The 21,418-nt window shown below is 41.5% G+C and overlaps 2 protein-coding genes across 4 annotated transcripts; one reads left to right on the top strand and one right to left on the bottom strand.

Moving 5' to 3' along the window:
• The first annotated feature begins 743 nt into the window (after nucleotides 1–743).
• On the top strand, nucleotides 744–4,487 carry LOC113166215 (F-box/LRR-repeat protein 14-like). The gene has a single exon (XM_026366243.1). It carries the CDS (start codon nucleotides 1,332–1,334, stop codon nucleotides 2,541–2,543), a length of 1,212 nt encoding a protein of 403 aa, XP_026222028.1. The 5' UTR covers nucleotides 744–1,331; the 3' UTR covers nucleotides 2,544–4,487.
• A 173-nt stretch (nucleotides 4,488–4,660) lies between these two features.
• LOC113166209 (ELKS/Rab6-interacting/CAST family member 1) lies at nucleotides 4,661–20,201 on the bottom strand. Of its 3 annotated transcripts, XM_026366231.1 has the most exons (21): nucleotides 20,031–20,201; nucleotides 18,009–18,803; nucleotides 17,688–17,876; nucleotides 15,361–15,652; nucleotides 14,671–14,798; nucleotides 14,472–14,546; nucleotides 14,208–14,363; nucleotides 13,900–14,067; nucleotides 13,558–13,725; nucleotides 13,329–13,466; nucleotides 13,066–13,206; nucleotides 12,649–12,789; nucleotides 12,327–12,520; nucleotides 11,514–11,525; nucleotides 10,919–11,054; nucleotides 10,681–10,812; nucleotides 9,685–9,845; nucleotides 9,352–9,499; nucleotides 8,806–8,901; nucleotides 7,677–7,862; nucleotides 4,661–7,424 (listed from the first exon to the last, which is right to left on the bottom strand). In XM_026366231.1, the coding sequence occupies exons 2-21, from the start codon at nucleotides 18,552–18,554 to the stop codon at nucleotides 7,287–7,289; spliced, it is 3,345 nt and encodes a 1,114-aa protein (XP_026222016.1). In that variant the 5' UTR covers nucleotides 18,555–18,803; nucleotides 20,031–20,201; the 3' UTR covers nucleotides 4,661–7,286. The 3 variants fall into 3 exon arrangements, with proteins under 3 accessions (XP_026222016.1, XP_026222017.1, XP_026222018.1); XM_026366232.1 differs by lacking the exons at nucleotides 11,514–11,525; nucleotides 20,031–20,201 and having other exon boundaries at nucleotides 7,287–7,424; nucleotides 18,009–18,554; XM_026366233.1 differs by lacking the exons at nucleotides 4,661–7,424; nucleotides 7,677–7,862; nucleotides 20,031–20,201 and adding an exon at nucleotides 7,872–8,589 and having other exon boundaries at nucleotides 18,009–18,554.
• Between the last annotated feature and the right edge of the window lie 1,217 nt (nucleotides 20,202–21,418).

Here is a 21,418-nt window from a genome sequence, read left to right as displayed (position 1 = left end):
TGCTCCTCTTGTCTCGTTCACACTGAACCACTAACAATCATTGTAGAGCACGCGCTGTGTGTCCTCCCAGCAGCCAGGGGTGACCAGGTCAGTGGATGTCTCGCTGCACAAACTCCGGGCTTCCTGCCAGGTCAGAAACATTTACACCAACAGAGCCCTTTGAACAAAGGCATCTCTCTGTGGGTCTGAATGTGCGAACACAGTAAGCTGATAGTTGAGCTTCTGTTATTTTGTACTTACAGTGTAAGGATTCACAGGGACTGTTTTGCTTTAGATCTGTGGAAACACAACTGATCCAAATTTAAGAGAGTGGGTGATATTTTTCTTGAAGCACGCACAATTACTATTACAAAGAGGTCACACTTCTTCTGTCGCTTTCCACATAGCTGTAACATATGTCATCTTTACGCTTGCATTTCAATTTTTTTAGGTTGATAAAATAATTGTCTGAAAACAATGAGTAATTTATGTTTTTCACCTTTATATTACTATTACTTCTTTGCTTATCATTATTCTATATATTTGTTGATGCCATTATGAGTTTATTTCCACTTTGTGGCACTGTTAGTAAGTGCAATAATAATAATAATAATAATAATAAGTTACCATATAGCTCTAATAGGACAAGCCACATATTGTCATTAACTGTGTTTATTCCAACTTATTCAAAGAGCAGGCAGCAGACTCATAGTATCGATATGAATTAGTCCCACTAGGAGCCGCTGCTCGGTGTCTGCACGGAGCTGGTTTGTTGTTCAGTGGAGATCCGGGATTCGCCGACGCTGCTGGAAATGAAGCAAAAGGAGCCGGGCAGTGACCAGTGTACGAGAAAAAGGCTTTGTAGCTGAAAGTTTCTACACACAGGAACAACTCGGATATACTGTGTGATGGACTGGAGTAAATAATAAGTTGCTTTGAGCGGCTTGGACAAGGAGATTGATCGACTTTTATGCTCTCAAGTTTATAGAGCTAATGCTAACAGCTACCGCAGTAGTGTTAGCCTAGCTTAGCTTAGCTTAGCTTAGCTTGCTAGGTGAATTGTACGGCTCCTTTCCGGGACTTTTCCGAACCGGCTGTTTTTTTTAATAGGAATCGTACTGTAAGTGTTTATAACGCTCAATCATTTCACTGAGTTTAATTGTATTCTTTGTTCCGACGACATGGGTGGACTTTTGTTACGTTGCAGACAAAGCTAGCTGGCTACAGTTAGCATGCTCGCTAATGTTGCCGGGCCGGCCAGTAAGTTGGGCAGGAGAGTTTCAGCGAGCTAACCACGACAGTATTGTTCCTCACAGGCAACTTCTGCTGCTAAAAGCAGTCAACCTGCAGCCATGTTTGAAGTCGAGACGCATATATCGTGCCTTTTCCCGGAGATCTTGGCCATTATTTTCAGCTACTTGGACGTTAAAGACAAAGGAAGAGTAGCTCAAGTGTGCGCGGCCTGGAGAGACGCATCGTACCACAAGTCGGTGTGGAGGGGGGTGGAAGCCAAGCTCCATCTGCGCCGAGCTAACCCCTCTCTGTTCCCCAGTCTGCAGACCAGGGGAATCAAAAAAGTCCAAATTCTCAGCCTGAGACGAAGTCTGAGCTACGTGATCCAAGGGATGCCGCACATCGAAAGCCTTAACCTGTGTGGATGTTTCAATATCACAGACAACGGACTAGGGCATGCCTTTGTGCAGGACATCCCATCCCTGCGGGTACTGAATCTCAGCCTTTGTAAACAGATCACTGACTCCAGCCTGGGCAGAATTGCCCAGTACCTCAAAAACCTGGAGGTCCTTGAACTTGGAGGTTGCAGTAATATCACAAACACGGGCCTGTTGCTCATTGCCTGGGGCTTGCATAGACTCAAGAGCCTTAACCTGCGCAGCTGCAGGCATGTGTCTGATGTGGGCATTGGTCACTTGTCTGGCATGACCCGCAGTGCTGCAGAGGGCTGTCTGTCTCTGGAGAAGTTAACCTTACAGGACTGCCAGAAGTTGACGGATCTTTCTCTCAAACATGTCTCAAAGGGCCTAAACAAGCTCAAAGTGCTCAACCTCAGCTTCTGTGGTGGAATATCAGATGCAGGGATGATCCACTTGTCGCATATGACCCACCTGTGCAGCCTGAACCTGCGATCGTGTGACAATATCAGTGACACAGGGATAATGCATCTGGCCATGGGTTCCCTCCGTCTGTCTGGACTTGATGTCTCCTTCTGTGATAAGATCGGCGACCAGAGCCTGGCATATATTGCCCAGGGACTTTATCAACTGAAGTCCCTCTCTCTTTGTTCCTGCCATATCAGTGATGATGGCATTAACAGGATGGTACGCCAGATGCACGAACTCAAGACTCTCAACATTGGACAGTGTGTGAGGATCACAGACAAAGGGTTGGAGTTGATAGCTGACCATTTGAGCCAGCTGACAGGGATTGACCTGTACGGTTGTACCAGGATTACCAAGAGGGGTCTGGAGAGGATAACGCAGCTCCCGTGCCTTAAAGTGTTAAACCTGGGACTGTGGCAGATGACTGAAAGTGAAAGAGTGAGATGAAATCTCTCATATTTTGTAAATATGTTTTTCATTGTATAGTGCTCAGTTGTACACTGAGGGAAACTGTCTATATTCATTCTTAAGTTTACCTTCTTTACTGTGACTAAAAACAAGGAGATGAACTCAGCATTGATCACTGGATTATTGTTCACCTCTGCTGCAATACTCCACTCTTACTTTCAATTTTACACTTGCTCTCAATGTGCATTGTTTAGTTTCTGCCTGTGTACAATTTTTACTGTCTAGCTACCTCACCCAACAAACACAGGAGTGCCTACTATCGCTGAATACTAGATTACACTACATATTTTTGTGACTCATATACCAAGGAGATTTTGATATTAAAAACAAATCTCATTGCATACTAACTGGTAGGCATTTTAACTCTTAACAGAAAGGCTGGAGTACCTTGGATTGAAGTTAGATAGAACTTTTTTTTTTTTGGCTGATGTATTTTTTACTTGTGTAACCAATATTTTTTGTATTGCACGACTGTTGTTGACAAAGTTGTACTTCAAATTGAAGTGGGTGGATCACTCCTGTCTGTCTTTGTCTAGTTGACTTCATATTCCTGAGGAAGTTCATGTGAATCAGATGTTCCAGTATGTTACGCTGTCAAAGGTTCACCAACATGACTACAGTAAGGCATAGTAATTAACAGCTGCCAAGTCTATATGCAATACCTTAACCTGTTCATCAGTGCTTTTTTCTCCAGAGGAGCTTCCAATGATAGTGTCAGAGTATTTTAAAAAAACACTAATTTAAGATTGTTTTATATTCATACAGTAGCGATATTTATGAATAAAGATGGCAAATATGTTTCACCTCATGTCTGTAAGATTGGTGCAGTTGCATCATTTGAAATTTTTCTTTTGGGAAAAGTAATAGTGATATTTTAATGTGTTTGATGCACAAGATAAGAGGATTTTAGTTTTTCAGAGGTTAGCACAAAATGAAGTTTAAAGTGAGTTTATTTTAGACCATCATAAATCATCAAAACATCAGATTTCAGCAGCTTTTGCAGCTCACAACTCATGTCTGTTTAATAAACATCAGATGACGTTCGGTTATAATAATGAATCCCACTGGAACAACTAAAAACTCGTCTCTGCACCTGGGTTCAAAGCCACCATTCACTCTGCACATCCATCACTTATAATGCATGTTCTCCGTAGGTTTTGATGAGTCTGTGCTCTAACTGTAATACTGGTGAGTGATTTCAGTCTGTGCCACATACAGTACATAATGGGCCTTGTGGGCAAACTTCGAGTAAACAAATCTGTAGTTAATTGTACAAAAATGTTGAGGATACATCAATAAGCTGGCAAGACAGCAAGGACATCCCAATTTCTAAATAGGTTTTCATCCTGAGATTAAAAGTAGTCATTCTTGAGCTTGGAAGCAGCTTAACTAGACTTTACAGCCACAGAAAAGTTTTATAGTTATAAACGATAGTACGATGGATAACGGTAGTTATAAAGAGCTCCTACCCTCACTCATACGTGCACCGATGAAATCCATATCTACAAATTTGATGCATGTGTGAATACGGACTATCAGCTCCAAGGGCACAGCTGGCACTGGCCTCTGAAGAAAAATGTAAAGGTTTCTTGAGTAGTAAATGAACATGGCAAGTAAACTGATATGTTGCCAGTAAATAAAGGCAGAATTTCAATGCCACAATTACTAATACACTCACTGTCCACTTTATTATGTGAACCTGTCCTGGTCTTTCTAAAAAAATCCAATACAGCAGATCGCAGATCTTAGTTGAAAGAATTTACAGTATCTGTATGTTTATTATTAAAGACACACAACACAAAGTCTAAAGTCAGATTTCACTGATGGGTAATAAACATGCTGCAGTCCAACAAATTAAGATGTAAACACACCTGAAACTTTTAAATCAAATTCATGGAGTGCCTTGGTTGGTTAAAGGTTCGGACTTTCTACCGACACATTCAGTATCAGAAGAGTTGTTAAAATAATTCTCAAGTAGCACTTTATCAAACTGTTTTAAATGCTGGTTAAACAATAAGAACAGTATTCACATATTTGGATGAAGCCAACACTAGAAGTGTTTTTTCTCTCTTAGTTAGAAAATAAAAGCTTACAAGAACAAGGCTTATAATTTATTTATTTACATACATACAAAATCCAAATAACTCACAAACATGTCTGTGTTGCTTTCTTTTTACACAGTTTGATTCTTAACATTAACAGACAGAAGGCAGTACATTTCTTATACAAATGGCAAAGGAAAGAAAAATACCATGAACGCGTTAGAAGCCCCTTCATCAGATCTATGCTCCCCAAGAAGGAGTCGAGAAAAGGAGATGACAAGACATTAAGGCAAGGGCAGGGACACAGGCTTAAGTAAGAGAAATTAAGTAGTCCAGGGGTTTAAAAAGAATGGAAATAAATTAATCTCTGCAAGAGGTTTGACATACAAATACAAAAACAGCTATCCAACTCACATCCTCCTGTTTTCAGTGTGACACGCCTTTAAAAATCCCCCTGCCTAAATATATCTGTAAGGTCACCACACATAGGAAGTGTGTTAGAAAACAATCTATTTTTAAATGCACAATGATGCAGTTTTGTTTTGTAGAATTATGTTCCTCGTATAACAGCAGGGGGGCTGTGACGTTTGGAGACTCAGGCTAAGTCTGCCTTTATCACAAACCAGCAAAATCACTGATAGAACAGTTTAGGAGAAAAGACAACAACACTTGAATCTCCGGATAATACATTTACATCACCATACGGTGAAAATATATATTTAAAAAAAATTACAATTACAAAGAAATTCAAGAAAAGTACTCTCCCATCACACAGTCACGTTTTGAAAACATTTGTAGTTTACACTTTATTTTGACACAAGAGTTTTGTTTTGACACGTCTTTCCTCAGTTTCTGCTGAGGACACTTAATCAATGGTCGTTTTGTTCAGAGCAGCTCGCTCTTCAAGACTGTGCAAACATTCAATGCATATCCGTACAGTAAACATTTTATATATGTATTATTTATTTATTCATATATATATATATATTTATTTAGAACATAACTTTCCGCATGTTATCGCAGTACTGTCACACACCCACACACACACACACACACACATTTTGTCCTGCACACAAAAAACAGACACAAAAGACAACTGCACTGCTTTTAACTTTTCAGATTTTTTTTTAAGAATGCACAACACCTTCCACTTAATTACCTTTATTCAGTCACTGTATGTGTTAAATATCATGTTATTTACAAACTTATCTAAAAAGTCAAAATCTGCAGAAAAGTGACTTTCATTTCCTTTAAATGTAGATGCACTTAGTAATTAAAAACAGCCCTGAAGATTAAAAAGAAAACAAACAAACAAACAAACAAAAAAAACTAAGGAGGCATCACTTGAATTTGTAAGTGATCTAAAAAATCCAAGATAAAGGGGCATCGCTTGTATTTTCAAAGATTCAGTTGACAAGCTTAAGATCAGGTGGGCTTTAGGTAACATCTATAGAAACTTTGGATGACACGGAAATGATCAGTGGATCAGATTCTTACATCTTGCCTTAGCACCAATATTACAGAGGAATAAACATCCCTGCATTAGGTCCAGTACTGATCTCTGTGCATGCTCCAAGGCCACTGGAACGTTCTCTAAAGAAACATTGCATACCTCAAATATGTGGACGTTGTGTGCAACACCATCTAAAAAATAATGTTAAAGTTTTTTTTCCCCTCTTATCTCTCTCATCTGATGAGAACTTAGTGTAAATAAAAACTGATCTTCGATCAGTGTCAGGCCTCGATCCCCCTCTCACCCAACGACCCAGCTACAGTAAAACGTACCTTCAAACTAATCCTGGCTACATGGACAGATCCACGGCTGCGAGCTGGGAGTTAAAACGTTTGGATCTTGCATTTATTTGGTTAAAAGGTAGCATTTCCTAAGCGTTCAGATGATTGGTCACTAGTAGCTGTATTTCTAGTGACTGGATTCCAGTTCAAAACTTAGGGAACACCGACTTTGATACAAAACAAGCATCTACATGGCTCCATGGTTTACCCACTGAACTCCAATCCTCTCTGCTCCCCTACACTTGTAGCAGCTCCCCGGTGCTCCGAGACAAAAAGTGCTTTCCTGCCTCACGTGACATTTACCCCTTTTCATTTGTGAGAGTAATCTAAGGGGTAAAACACTGAGAAGTGTGTGAGGTAACTGTGCTTGATCTGGAATTTCCTGCTGTGAATGAAGCTGTCTAGGAAGAGGAAGGTTGGCAGTATACTCCAAGACTTTGTGCAGATGTTCTTTCATCCGTCCCAACACACCTGTCCCAGACTTACAGGTATAATGATAGACAAGTATATTTAGACAATGAATTTGGTGTGTTCACAAATTGAAATGATCACCTGTTCACATTGCCTTTTCCCACCAAGCCCCTTTGTACTTTCCCTTCCATCTGCCATTGCTATCATTAATGAACAGATCTCCATTTGCAGTAATCTGATATTTGTTCCAAGTGCCATGTTTGAAAGCACTTTGACAACATTTGCGAACATCCCTAATTCGATTTTTGCAAGTCTGACATTAGAGAAACGTGAAACAGGAAAGCACTCAGGTCATGAAAGCTTGTTCCAGGGTGGACGAGGGAAACAAAGAAGAAAAGCTCAGCGGTATGAAGTGTAATGCCCCTGCCTATGTGAAGACCACAGGTGAGCCAGGCTGCGTCTGAGGTCAGAGTTGTCAGGATGACTCCTCCAGGGCATTGACAACCTGCTCCAGGATATCGGGGCAGTAGTCTGCGATCTGCTGAAGAACAGAGTTGGCGTATTCCTGCAGCTCTCCGCTCTCCTTCTCGCACACCTCCAGCTCCTGCTCCAACTGCAGGAAAGAAAGCAAAAAGAAGAATAGAAGGTTCTTCTTAACGAAGTTTAAAATTGAATAGTCATAAAATCTGTTGTGTAAAATTGTCCAAGTTCCTAAAGATGAACAAACAACAATTTATTTCTTTTAAATTGACTTTTTGATTATTTATAATTGTTTGAAATATACAAATGTCCATATGTAACCTTACAACAAACTAGTTGTTGTGATTGAGAGAGTTGAGGGATGAACTCAAAGTTCCTCCCCTACCTGTTGGACTGTCATCTTGTGAAGCTCGTCCTCCCAGTCTTCAGGGTCGCTGCGGTGGTAGTGAGAGGGCGGTGTGAGCTGGCTGAGGATACTGGGATCCCGGTCGTGGCAGAGGTCTGTCAGGTGGGCGATGTAGAGCTTGAGCTTGCTGCGATTCTGGGACAGGGCTAGAAGAGGGGGTATCTTCTGCAGAGTGAGAGAGGTGGAGAAGGTAGATGAGAAACATGGAAAAGATAAAGAATACAGATAAGTGAAAGAAAGAAAGAAAAAACTTTACTTCAGTCCCAACAATACAAGTTTTAAAGAACAACATGAGCACAGGACACCAAATGTATGACGGCAACACACACATACGTTGTTTTTTTCCTAAGAGAAAAAACAAAGCAGCAGCTGCATGCACGCTCCATCACGATCTCACATTAGAGCCAACCATCTCAAACGTGTACTGTGCATTGCCATTTACTGGGGCTCAACAAAGTGACTTATGCCCATCAAAGTTAAAACAAAGTTATTGATCAGTGTCATGCAAAGCGAAGATGCTTCATTTTGAGACAATCAGCCTGAGCCCAAATCAGATTAAGACCTTCCTCTCAGCCTGTGCATGCAACGTCCACAAACGCACGCCACCATCCCATCCCATGAGCCACTCCAAAGCAAAAAATCAGCGTTCAAACGCGAGTTTGTGAGAATTGCTTCATACTACGGACCATCAATGATGACAACGAAATGGCATGTGACAAAAAGCAAACCACAAATGAATGGAGGAGAAGAAAGCATGCGAACGGAGCAACGATGGAGAAAGGTGCGACAGGTCAGTCTTTTCATACAAGCTCACCCTTGTGAACAAAAAGGCTGAGAGAGAGAGAGGGAGAGGGCAAAATGTTGGCTACGCCCAAATACCCTCCTCATCATCCTGTTAGCCACATGGTGAGGCCATCGCAGCATTAGAGAGGAACATTTGGTTAGTGTGTATTCAGGGAAAACCAGTTCAGACAGGAAAATTATAGCTCCCTGAAACAGCTGGCATCAGTTCAATCTAGTTACCTTGTTAATTAATCAACTGAAACAAGCTAGGATAAAAGAGGGACTCCATCCAGACTAACTGGTAGTTTGTGGTTACGTAAAGTACCTGATCTGGAGAGGGTTTGTGATTTGTCTGGTCAGGAGCAGTCTTCAGATGATCGTCTTCATAGTTGTCTGCCATCAGCTTCATCCTGTTCTGAGTCTGTAAAATTACCAAGGTAAGAAAGAAATAAACTCTGACATGAACAAAGAAAGAGTAAGACAGTGATGTCATCATAAAAATAAAATATATAAATTATAAAATTGTAATATTACTGTAGCAGTTTTGATCATTCTGATGACATGTTTACATTTTACCTTTTTAAGATCTAGGGTGATACTGTCTTCAGTTTATGATTTATAATGAATCAGGATCAGATTTCAATATCAACATCTCTCTGTCTCTTATGTAATCAATCTAGCTTACAGAGAGTCATTGTTTTACTTTTATTTGACTGGCTCATGGTTAGAGAGAGTGTATGGTGGTCTATTTTAAACATTGTTACCTCCCAATGCAGCCGATGAGTGACAGACAGTCAGTGGCTTTGTGCTAAAGATATTTTACTGGGATTTGCAGTGTAACTTTGCAATATTCCCTCCTCCTTCTCCTCACCTGCTGTTTGAGCTGTTGCACCAATCTGTCCTTCTCCCGCTTCAGCAGAGCCACCTCATCCTGGGTTTTCTTCTTCTTGGAGGAGGACAACTCCAGTAAGGCGATGTTAGCATCCTTCTCGCTGATAGCAGCTAACAGTGCCTCCTGCCTGTTGGGTGACGATGAAACATCATGGCATTTTAACCGCACAAGTAAATACGTAGCTCAATCATCATTTATTATTTATTGTACAAAATCATCCTGACAGCTGGGTGACATTTTACAGGGTGAAGGTGGCAATAAATAATGAGTCTCCTGTGTGTGTGTGTGTGTGTGTGTGTCTCTCTCTCTTACTTCATCTCCAGCACCTCCTCCAGGTGTTTTCTGCGCTCAGCTCGCAGGGTTGTGAGGTGGGCCTCTTTCTCACACAGGGACTGCTGGGTGGAGGACAGCTTGGCCCTCATGGACTCCAGCTCCTGCTTCACCTTCTCCATGGCCCCCAGCAGCTCCTCCATCTGGGAACACACACATACACAAACAATGAAATCATGAATAGGGTAAGAACTGACGAACAGCTCTAATTAGAGGCAGGGGCAGCAGAATTCATGTGGGCTTTTGGGAAGGACTAGGGGTCAACTACAGTATAACATGTACATTATAACTGCAGCACTACATGTCATTTAACTGTTATTTACTTAGAAAGGCCCAACAATGTTGGGTGTTTGTTTCATATCAAAGTCACAAGTAACTAGATGAGGGAATAATTAATCCGTAAGTTAATAATTTTATTTTACTAACTAATTATTAAGAATGATTTCTATAAGAAAACAGCAGATAAACAAAATAACATAAAAATGACTTGGGCTGTAAACAATAGCAACAATTGGTAAACACATGCAGTCCAACGACATCCAACAACTCACGGCTCCCCAAAATGGCCAAACTTCACTAACATGTCCATTGCAGAGTTGTTGTATGAGACTGCACGAGTTGTACAAGTGTTGTCATTGTGTCCACTCCCTTTATGTGTTGTTGCTCATTCATGGAAGTCACGCAAACTGGGCTCATACCTTAGACCACTTTAAGTGGGCGAGGTTGGACTCATGCATTGGTTTGAGTGAGTGCTTCTGAGAGGCGATGTGTAGCAGAGAGAAAACACGAGAAAACAACAAGATAAAAAGAACTGAGAAAGAGGAGGAGGCCAGAGGAGGCAGGCGAAGAATAGATGAGAAACACCAGAATGGCAGCAAAAAGGTGAAGGGGTAAGAATTGTTATATGTGATGGCGTTCCTCCAGCAGAATTAATATTGCTCTGTCATGATCATGAGGTGTTTAAGGCGGTGTGTGCACCTGTTTCTCCTGCAGTGACCTGGCAGCCTCCTCCTGCGCAAGTACCATCTCTCGCTCAGCAGTGATCTGAACGCTCTCTCTCAGGGCCTCCTCTAGCTCCTCTATACGCTCTGTCTTCTGACGCAGAGTGTCCTTCGGAGCAGCAAAAGGAAGAGGTAAAGTTTGGGTTTCTATCAAGATCTATCAAGACAGCGGCAGAATATAAATAATTCCTGCAGAATTCATAAACAAGCCTTACCTTCACCTGCTGTGAGGTCTCAGACATGTTGTCCTCCCTCTTTCTAGCCTCCTCCATGAGTCGAGCATTCCTGCTCTTCTCCACCTGCTCCTTGTGCTTCAGAGTTGCCACCTTCTTCGTCTGGTCCTTCATTTGCCTGTAGAAAAACCACAGTAAACATAAGGTATGAATTACAATATAAGGGGGTAGATAGAAATAGGGGATTATTACAACATATGCAGACATAAATAGATGTGATCCCATGAAAAGTTACACTTCCCCACTGCATCTAGACACATAAAATGAATCTGGCACCGTAGCTTTACAGACTTGCTTTGGCAAGGTTTTCTACAGCCCTGCAAAGACACAATCTCAGATTTCAGATTTGGATCAGGGTGAAAGACAGAACAATAAGGCAAAAGACGAAAACTGAGAATGAACAGGGGTGAGACAAAAGACAGAAGATTCAATATATCAGGGCAGGGGAGGCAACTTTTTGCAGCACCAAATACTATAGAGAGACCAGAGGTGAACAGAAACAAAGGGAGAGAAATGTGAGAAGAAGACAGTAAAAGGATGTCAAGCACAGAGAGAGAGAAAAGAAGCAAATACTAACCTGGAGGCCAAACTGGTGGGGTGAGAGATTTCCAGTGTAAAGAACAAGAAAGCAGTAAAGATAAAAAACAGACTCAGAACGGGAAGTTATGATAAGAAATATGGTGAGAAACAGAAGAAGCGACACCTCTTACACCATCAGTTCTACGTTTGTATGGTAGTTAATACAAAACAATCTCACAAATACTAAATGAAATACAATTAGCCTATTTCAATTACTGCACTAAAATGGGACTAGAGTTACTAAAAGCATTACCACTGAGTAGCTGAATTACAGTAAAAATGTGCCAGGGTCAAGAGTCAGCCTGCAGACTGAGATGATGTCTCTGACGGAAAGTTAGTATGAGTTAAGCGGAACAGCAATCATATGTCCAAGCTACCATGGACAATAGACAACAGAAATCTCAGTTTTTGATCAGTACAATAAACAACAAAAATGAAAAATTTAAATGAAAAAAATAACTAAATTAAGACAATTACAGATAACTTTCCTCCAACAGGAGCACAGGTCTCTCTCTCCCTGTGTGCTCTGCTCTGCTCCGCCACACTCTGTCCAAAGCTTCAGGCAGTCATTATGAAATAACAATAAATAAGAAGCTCCAACAATAATCAAGAAAAAATAACTGAAGATCTCTGAGTGGCTAGAAGGGTGAGCCCATCTTGAAAACCTTTAGAGGTGAGTCTCTGCACTGCTGGCAGTGCCAAGATGAAAAAATGTCACATACTGTAGCTTTATCTATTGTATTGTTAAAACGTTTAAGCCAAACTTGATGTCCACAACTTTTAAATTAACCTCATGCATGTTTCCACCCACCTCTCCAGCTCGCTAATCTTTTTGTCTTTGTCATTCTTCTCATTCTCCATTTCCCGAAGAATCTCCAGCAGGCGGTCCACCTCAGCTTGAGCCTTCGCAGAATCCTCTTTGTACCGGGCCACTTCCTGCTCAAGGGTCTTAATGCGCTCGACCAGCTCAGTGTTGGCCTGAGCTTCCAGGGCTGCATTTTGAGCCTGGCAGAGGACAAGATGCTGATTAGGAATCAGCTGTGCTCATTTTCAACATTAGTGGGCAGATATCAGGAAAGTACTAAACACAAAGTAGAAGCATGCTGCCTGATGCTTTCTATCAGTTATCTTACTCTCTTAAGATGGTTTTCCAGTTTGAGGCACTCCTCCCTTTTCTGCTCCAAGGTGATCTCCAGACTCTTTAGCTTGGAGTCCTTCTTCAGCCCTGAGGAGGCCAAGGATGACGCATGCTCCTTCAGGTCCAACAGTGAGGTCTGTACATACACAGACGTATATATATATATATATATATATATATATATATATATAAATCCGTTCCAGCTTATCAAACTAACAGAGCATGGGGATGCTGAGTAAGAAAATACATTAGATCCAATACTGGCTTTTGTGACTCACCACAAAGTGAAACTAATGGAAAAAAACCTCACGGTCATTTCTGACAGCAACACTTCACTGTATTAATAGAATCACAGTAAACAAGAGTTTTTCCTGTCTTTGTGTGAGCTTGTGTTCCTGGATCTGTTTCTCACCTCTCTGTCTGACAGGTCTCCCTGCAATAAGCTCAGTCTCTCCTTCAGCTCTTTCAGTTCTTTCTTGGTGCACTCCAGCTCTTCTGTCTTCTCCCGGTCGTCTCTATCTCGCTGCTCCTTAAGACGCTCAATGATGCGCTCCTATAAGTAGGTGGAGGAAATAATCACATATTCAGCCTTCACAAACATAACCAACACTATTGATATTAATACATATAACTTGCGTATAAACACCAGTATGCTACTGGTCGCTGATAACTCACCTTTTCTGCGAGAGACTCCTCCAGTGTAGTCAGAGCAGTGTCAGTGTTGGAAGTGTCGGCCTGCAAAGACTTCACTCTCTCCTTCAGGCTGCTCATCTGCTTCTCCTTGTCTCTCAGCTGTTCCTGTAGGTTCTCAATCTGCAGAGCAAATTCAAGCAACCATAAGTGAAAATACACATTAACTACATGCATTGTAACATAATGGAAACATCTCTCCGGCCACAGTCACCTTTTTCTGCAGCACATTAACTTTGCGCTCCTTAACGTCCAGCATATCCTTGAGGTCATGGATTTCCCCATTGAGTGTTCCCTTCTCCTCTGACATTTCTTGTATCTGCTTGCTCTTCTTATTCAGAGTTGTCTCCTTTTCTTCCAAGCGCAGACGCAAGGCATCAACCTGACCAGGAAGAGATACAACAACTAATGACAGCCACTGACTAGAATTTAAGATGAACATGATTAAAAAATATTAAAATAGACTGAAAAACTTCAGAATTAAGGGTAATGATTCAAACCATCAATACCCTTAAAGTGCACTTGACAAGCGTGTATAGATAGGTAGCTGCTGTACCTCTGTCTGTAAGATGGCAGCTCGCTGCTCCTTGGCAGTGAGGGACTCTTTGAGGACTTCAATATGCTGCTTGCTGTCTGAGAACTGGTTGGTCAGTGTCTCCAGCTTGGTCTGCAAACCAAGCAGCTCAGTGTCCTTCCTAGAAAGATCCTGCTTCACCTGCTCCATCTAAAGTGCAATGGAGAGAAACAAATGGGGAGACTGAGATAAAGCTTTGTATACAGTAAATATACATTTGTATATTTCTATATAGGTTAGTACAGGACGACAGACATTCGGTTAAACTAAACTCATGCCATGTCTCTGACCTTGTTCTTCATGAACTTGGTGTGGCTGCGATAAACCTCCATCTGTTTCATCTCTTCCTGACGTTCCTCACAGCTCAGAAGTCCATTGGATTTCAGCATTAGCAACTCCTCCTCCATGTCTCTCAGACTTCGCTCCATTGAGTTAATTTTAGCATCCTGAATTTGATGAAGAGGAATAAATACAAAGATCATACACACAGACACAGACACACGTGTGACACACCACAGGCCATATTAAACACAGTTCTCCATTAAGATCCTCACCTTCATGTCAATAACAGTCTGCAGAGCCTTAGTTTTTGTGGACTCAGGGGTTCCCTCATATCTGCGGTGCAGCTCCTGTTTAAAAACATGTTGAATGTATTTATAAGTTACATGTATATACTGATCAGACAATAAATGGTAGTAAACATGACTGGACCAAAGAAATATAATCTAATTTTATGATTAAACACGACATTACCTCTCTCAGTGCCGTAATCTCTCTGTCTCTCTGGTCCAGTAAACTCTCAAGGTGATGCCTGTGCATCTCTGCATCAGCCAGTCTCCTGGTTCGCTCCTGGTCCTCCTCTGATGCCTTGGCTGATGGCCCTGACACAGCAAAAATAACAATTTGGTTATCATAATATAGCATGAAGGCTTTTATTTATTTATGCAGTCTAAGGGTTTAATCCTTTTAACAGCTAAATTGAGCTATACGATTAACAGAAGTTGAGATTTGCTCATCTGTTGAGCAGAGAGACAACAGATTGTCATTGATAATGAACTGACAACACCACACCTAACATGAACCACCAAGCAACCCAATTAAATAATTAAAATAACCAAACACACTATATGTACTTTGTCCATGTTTTATTTAAAGATATTTTTGGGGGTTTTAACACGTATCCTGTATAATCTGGTTTGTTAAACGTGACATGTCTGTTATTTCATACCCCCCCCAGAACAAGCAAGAATATTGTGAGGCACTTGTGCAAATGTTTCTTGATTATGTCTTCAAATATCTGTAGTCTTTGAAGCATGCTTTGGTTGTTGAGCTCAGCTTACGCAGCAAAGAAACCTCTCAGGAGGAGAGGAAGTTTAGTTGGAGCTGATGGGGAATAAGCAAGACCACTCAATGCTTTGCTAATCTGCTAATAATCAAACCTACCTTTGCTCTGCAGCATCTCCAGAAGTTTCTTGATGGATTCATCTCTGGCTGCCAGTGTTTGCTTCTGTGTGTCGATCCTCAGCTCCATCTCCTCCAGGGTCTTTCTGAGGAGGAAGAGCTCTTTAGCCTGCCTCTCATGCTCGGCCTGTAGCCTTCGATAGTTCTCTTCTGTAGGTTCGGATGTCAGGGCTAGGTCTCGGCTTTGGCTGGCAGGGTCCTGCTGGAGCAGCTGGTTGAGGTCCCTCTGGATTCTCAGCTCATCTTGAAGAGCCTGAACAGTCATCTGCAGATGCTAGAGACAAATAAGACACACACTCTGTTCTTCATTTTCTAGTCTTTACATGGATGTGCTTTACATAGGGGTGGATAAGGTGAAGGTATATACCGATCTCATTCAGATCAGTATATATATCTTCACTTTGTGTTTGCAGCCCACTTTATTGGACCCTTCTTTGTGGCAATAGATCTTGGCAGGATATTGGGTTACACTTTTAAAAACCAGCCTCTAATCATGACTGAAAACGTAGCAGTAACCTGACAGATGCACATCCAACAACCAAGCTTTGTGGACAGTGTTACATTTCATGCCTAGAGAAATACAAGTGGTGAAACACAATCAGCCCAGTATAGTATAGCATTGTTTGTGGCATCTGATGCCACTTACACTTGGCAGGGCTGCTGTGAGACAGCAACACAACGCAAGGCTGTGTTGCACTCTGGTCTGAACCAGCTGTGAACATTTTCAGACGAAAGAACCAAGACAGAAGTCAGTGTCTACCATTGTGGCTCTCTGTCCTCCTCCAGCCCCCTCCTTTTACTTCTTTTGTCATTCTCTCTGTCTCCCTCCACCGGCACACACCATTCTCCTCCTCACATACTATTCATCTATCTTACCTCCTCTTTTCTCCCTATCTCCTCCCTCCAACACTTTCACCTCTCCTCTCACTAACCCTCCCTTTCCGTCACCCTCTCCACCCCGTGACTAAGGCTGACTCACTGCTGTGACTGCATCCTTCCACCCCCCCGCCATACACATAGGCAGATGCATGCATGGACAAGCATGAAAACAAACACACACACACACACCTTCTCTCTTCCTCGTCCCCCATATCCTCACACCTCTGCCTGGGGTGAGAATATGCCTGGATCATCACTCACTAAACCGACCTAAACTCTAAGTCGCATCTCTTTATGACACAGTACACACTCAGCCAACCTCTTCTACACATCATCCACAGCACTTCACAAACTGCATAGTGTATAACCTGATAGACTACAACTAGAATTTAACAACATGCAATAATAAATGTGATATTTTCTCCAAAAAACAGGAAGATTTTAGCGAGAAATAACTGCTAATTATTCTTTTGACTATGTGACCTTTTTTAATAGAAACAGGATGGTGAAGACCATCTCACACCAAGTAACAGCAGTCGCTTATCATGCACAAACATACAATTGTAGACATATGCACATTCAGTTGGACCTACACTTAATGAGGGCCATAATTAGCCAACTGAGTTTGAGTGTGTGTCCGCGTGGGAGGTGGAGGCTGACATATGAAAGCAGACATCTTTAAATTACAGCACCCACTGATTAGCCCTGCACTAGTCGGGCATTACCGGGAATTAGTCCACAGCGTGATTCTGTGACTCAGCAGGAGTGAAAACAGCAAATTATCCAGGTCTGCCCATCCATTAAAAATCACAACGAAACAAAGACCATTCTCTTAATTAATCAAACGTAATTTGTACAATTTCCCCAACACGTTGCAGGTTTAAAAGAAAATTACTTTCTGCCTCATTTAGTGTTACTAGATACATATTTGTTAAATGTACATGACCCAGACTGGTAAACCTTTTCTTGAATTGGCATCAAATATTACGAGATCTAATGTGTCTCTAATAAATCCAGAGCCAAGAAGAAATCTCAGGCAATGACTGGGTGAATAGCAACACATTTTCAACTCTTACACATACAGTACATGTAGTATAGTCATAGTGACCCTACATTCGCCAAAATCCAACTATTTATAAGGAATACAGAGATGCTGATGCAGCCATTAGACTTATAGACTATTTCATTTACTAAGCCGGAACATATAGCTGCGTATAAGAGGATTAACTAAATGCTCAAAAACTGCTACTAACCTATGGAAAAAAAGAAGAGGAAAAAAAACAAAACGTACTAAGGCTGACACACTGTGTCAGTGCACAGTTTCCGTCAACGTGTTTGATACAGGAATTGACAATTCAAACGGAGAAAAAACAGAAACTGAAATTTTGAGGCAGAGACATCTATTCAAACTAATATAAGGGAACACTCACCTGCGCTTCATCTTGAATCACACGGTATTGTTCTTTCCACACAGCAATTTTAGAAACCTCATCTTTCCTAAGAGCTCGCTCCTTTTTTAACTCGGGGCTCCAGAAGGTCTTGATAGAATTCATGGAGGAACTGAGCTTGCTCTCCTTGACTTCCACTTCTCGCCGCAGCATCTCATTCTCACGCAGAACCTGAGAAAGTGGGATACAGAAGTACCACATCAACACTATGTAACAGTTTATGGCCTGCCAAAGCTAGGAAGTCGGCCTCTTCATGAAAAATTCCTTGATAAGGTAAATCTGGAAATTAGGAGAACAAAATACCTCTTTCAGTTGGGCCTGCAGGTCAAGTATAGTGTTGTCTCTAGCCTGCCTCAGAGAATGTGGCACAGTGGAGGCCATGTGGTGGTCCCCAAAAGCTAGAGCATCACCTGCCATCATGCCTGCAGGCAAAACAGCATTGGCAGGCACTGAGGTGGAGATGTTGGGTGTGCTAGCAGCCACAACTCCACTACTGCTTCCTCTTGACCCATACGTGACTCGCTGTCTCCCCATGGTCGTCACAGTCCCGCCACTTTTGAGAAGGGGATCGCCTGCTATGGCAACTTCGTTATCACTCAAATACATCGGTCCTGACGTGGCATATGCAGCGTTGAGGGACTGGATGTTCTCCATGGAAAGCGTCTTGCCTCCTGCTCCTCCGGGCCCCCCTCCGCTGCCTCCAGTGCTGTTGGTGCGACGGTGCCCCATCCGAGGAGAGCGGGGAAGGCGAGGGGAACGACCAGATCCCTGATTCCCAGTGCCACCTCCATCTCTTCCACCACTATGATTGGCATCCCCTCTGCCGACGGAGCGGGCACTACCATACATCTTCCGCTCAATAAAAGAATGGAGCTGACTGCAAAATTTGCTACAACCTCAAGTATCTGTATATGTTCTTGCTGAATTTGTGGTTATGAGTTTCACCAGTGATGTGACTGTGGTGGTGATCTTGCTTTAACTGGAAACCAGAGGCACAAAGTTCATGGTAAAATAGAGCTATGTTGAGTTCCCCACCCTCAGAGACACACTTTCCTCTCCCAGCAGGAGCTTTCTGATGTTAAAAATAATGATGTCAATCTGCAAAGAAAACATAGTTACCCATTAATAGATAAATAGAAAAGGGAGCTGTTATTAATTAGTAAGACACCTGAATAAAAGCTAATCTGACAAAGTAGCAACAAAATCCAACTAATAGAAAGAGATTTTTATCCATCTCCAGAAGTATGAGAAACAGTACATGGAAATTTGAGTTTACCTTTTAGCACAAAGAGCAGAATGACTGCTGTGTGCCAAGGTTTTAGTGTTTTAATTGGATTCCCTGCTGCACCACAGTTATGCAACTGTCATGTCTGAGAACATCATTATTCTCCGATATAAAAAGTGTTTTCTAATTGTCAAATCACATTTCTACTTGAGGAAGTCTGGGGACAGCTGATTTTAGGTTTATCCTCATGAAAGGTGAGGCTGATCTTACTTATTGGTCAGTCCCAGCCTGGCTGACATCCTTGTGCGCAAATTCAATTTAGATTTTGTGTGTGTGTTACGAGTTTGATTGACAGTTCTTGCTATATCATTTTATATTTTATTCTCAAATGAATTCCCACCACAGCCATTCAGTTATGCAGTCTGCGTGGCCTTGCTAGCAGCTAACGTAAAGTTAACACACCGGCTAACAGTATAGCGACATTTCCACCTTTACACACGCCTTACCTCCAAGCTGTTGTCGTTTTTTCTGTGTACATGTGTTTGTATAATATATCTGTGGACTAAATCTTTAATCTCAGAGTCGTTTTCCCAATGTGCTGACGCTATGGATTAAAACTAGCAGCGGAGGGAAAGGGGGATAGTCCATGGTGGACGTCAGGAAAAGAAATCTCCCGGCTGGTACAATTGAAAACAAATAGAAATAACAAGCAGTCAAATGGTTAGCTAGATACGTGGCGTGATGTGGGGAGTTTACAAAATGTGGCTGTGAGCTATTACAGCAGATTTAAAGCATTTTGCCCAATCCCATCGACACCGTACAGGGTCTGCTCCGGAGACACCCATATCAGACCATACCCATTTTCCTCCTCCTTTGCTGAACCGATTGTCATTTTCTAACTACGCTTTCCTCCATCCAGAGTCTCACGTATCTGCAAATGCCGAGAAAGAGCTAAAATACCAAATGCACGCAGGTTTAGCGTTAGCTGTCCGTGACATATGGAGCCGAGCCCGTCCAATTTCAAGTGGTCAAGCAGAACCTGTATTTTTTCTCCTCGCTAACACAATAGCCAGTGGTGAAAACCTCTCCAAACAAACTACCTTTCTCGTTGTCTGGCGAAGCTCACATCAGAACCAAAGTCGAATCCTCTGTGGAGCGGAGATCGGCTGGGTGAACCGTCATTTTTATGTTAATTTCGCGATAGATGTCTGTCTGATTTTCCCATCTTTCTGCCAGCAGTACCAGCGGCTCAGGAGAGCCAGGGCGCCTCAGTGACGTCAAGCCTCCTGTGCGCGCTCACGACAGCCTTCCTCGCCACGCTTGAATTTTAAACGCGCGCTCCCGCGCCCGTGGCGAGAAGCTGCCGACATTTTCCCCAAATACACAGATTTCAGTGACAAGGAAAAGTAAGAGATGTGGTCCATCTGTGGAGTGTTTTACAGTTCAATTCACTGAGTAGACGCGAATGGAAATGTAGTTTACCGCTGTTCAATTTAGAGTCGCTTCCCCTGGTATTAAACGTTGAAATAAAATATTAATTAGACATTGTGAATACCATAATTCGGCAGTAAACATTTCAGTTTGTGTGAAATAATAAGAAATGATGTGGCATGTTAAGTAGAGAACATATTACCAGTAGAGGGCAATGTTTACCCGTAAGAAATTATACTTCTGAAATGGATACAAATATAGCATATAATAGTTTTAATGAATGGTTTGTTTTTAACGTTTTTTTTTTTTTATAAACGGAGTCAAATATCATCATGACAAATACAATGTCCTGTATTTTTTTCGAGTACGTAAGTTGTAGACTGACAGAAACTTGAAATTAACGAGATCCATCTTCACAAACAAGTCATTTTACCCTGCATTTTAAAAAAATGGGACCATGTCTTATAATTTGTTGATGTAATTAACTAATAATGATATGATCTCAAAGAATTTTGAAAACTGTGCTTTCATTTTCCATTTATCATACAGACATGTTAAACAGTAGACGTTTCCATCAATAATTATAAATACAAACTGTATTTTTTATGATATTCCATGGTATTTGTTTATATTGATGTATAATAACTAACTGTAAAAGCAGATAAAGGTCTTCTTAAGATGGAATTATAATGTTTAACTTTGGAAAATATACGTAAAGTCCCAAAGGAAGTGAACATATTCAGAAAAGAGGCACCTGTGTAGAGAAAGAAATCCCCTAACAGTTAAAAAAAAAAAAAGAAAAGAAAAGTGACTGCAAAAAGTAACTGAAATCAGCATCAATCAAGCATGACACTAAAACAGAAGTGCACTACATGTTAGGCAAATTTACAAACAAACCTATTTAGGTGTTTGGGTATATAGAATTCATACATTAGGATTCATGTTTTATTCAGATTGAGATCTTACATTAACCAGTGTTGGAAAGCATCATAGTACATTTACACAAGGCCTGCAATTTAAGGTACCTGTACTTACACTGTACTAGTATTTCAATATA

This window comes from Anabas testudineus, chromosome 6 (genome assembly GCF_900324465.2).
Source record: "Anabas testudineus chromosome 6, fAnaTes1.2, whole genome shotgun sequence".
Lineage (NCBI taxonomy): Eukaryota > Metazoa > Chordata > Actinopteri > Anabantiformes > Anabantidae > Anabas > Anabas testudineus.
The sequence above is the reverse complement of the archived record's forward strand: the minus strand, read 5'-3'. Positions and strand labels throughout refer to the sequence as shown.

Excerpts from the sequence above, each read along its gene's own strand:
- LOC113166215 (XM_026366243.1), top strand. The coding sequence starts at position 1,332 with ATGTTTGAAGTCGAGACGCATATATCGTGCCTTTTCCCGGAGATCTTG.
- LOC113166209 (XM_026366231.1), bottom strand. The coding sequence starts at position 18,554 with ATGTATGGTAGTGCCCGCTCCGTCGGCAGAGGGGATGCCAATCATAGT. Across the intron at positions 14,799-15,360 it reads GGAGATGCTGCAGAGCAAAG|GGCCATCAGCCAAGGCATCA; the intron begins GTAGGTTTGATT and ends TTGCTGTGTCAG. Across the intron at positions 13,467-13,557 it reads TTAATGTGCTGCAGAAAAAG|ATTGAGAACCTACAGGAACA; the intron begins GTGACTGTGGCC and ends TTTGCTCTGCAG.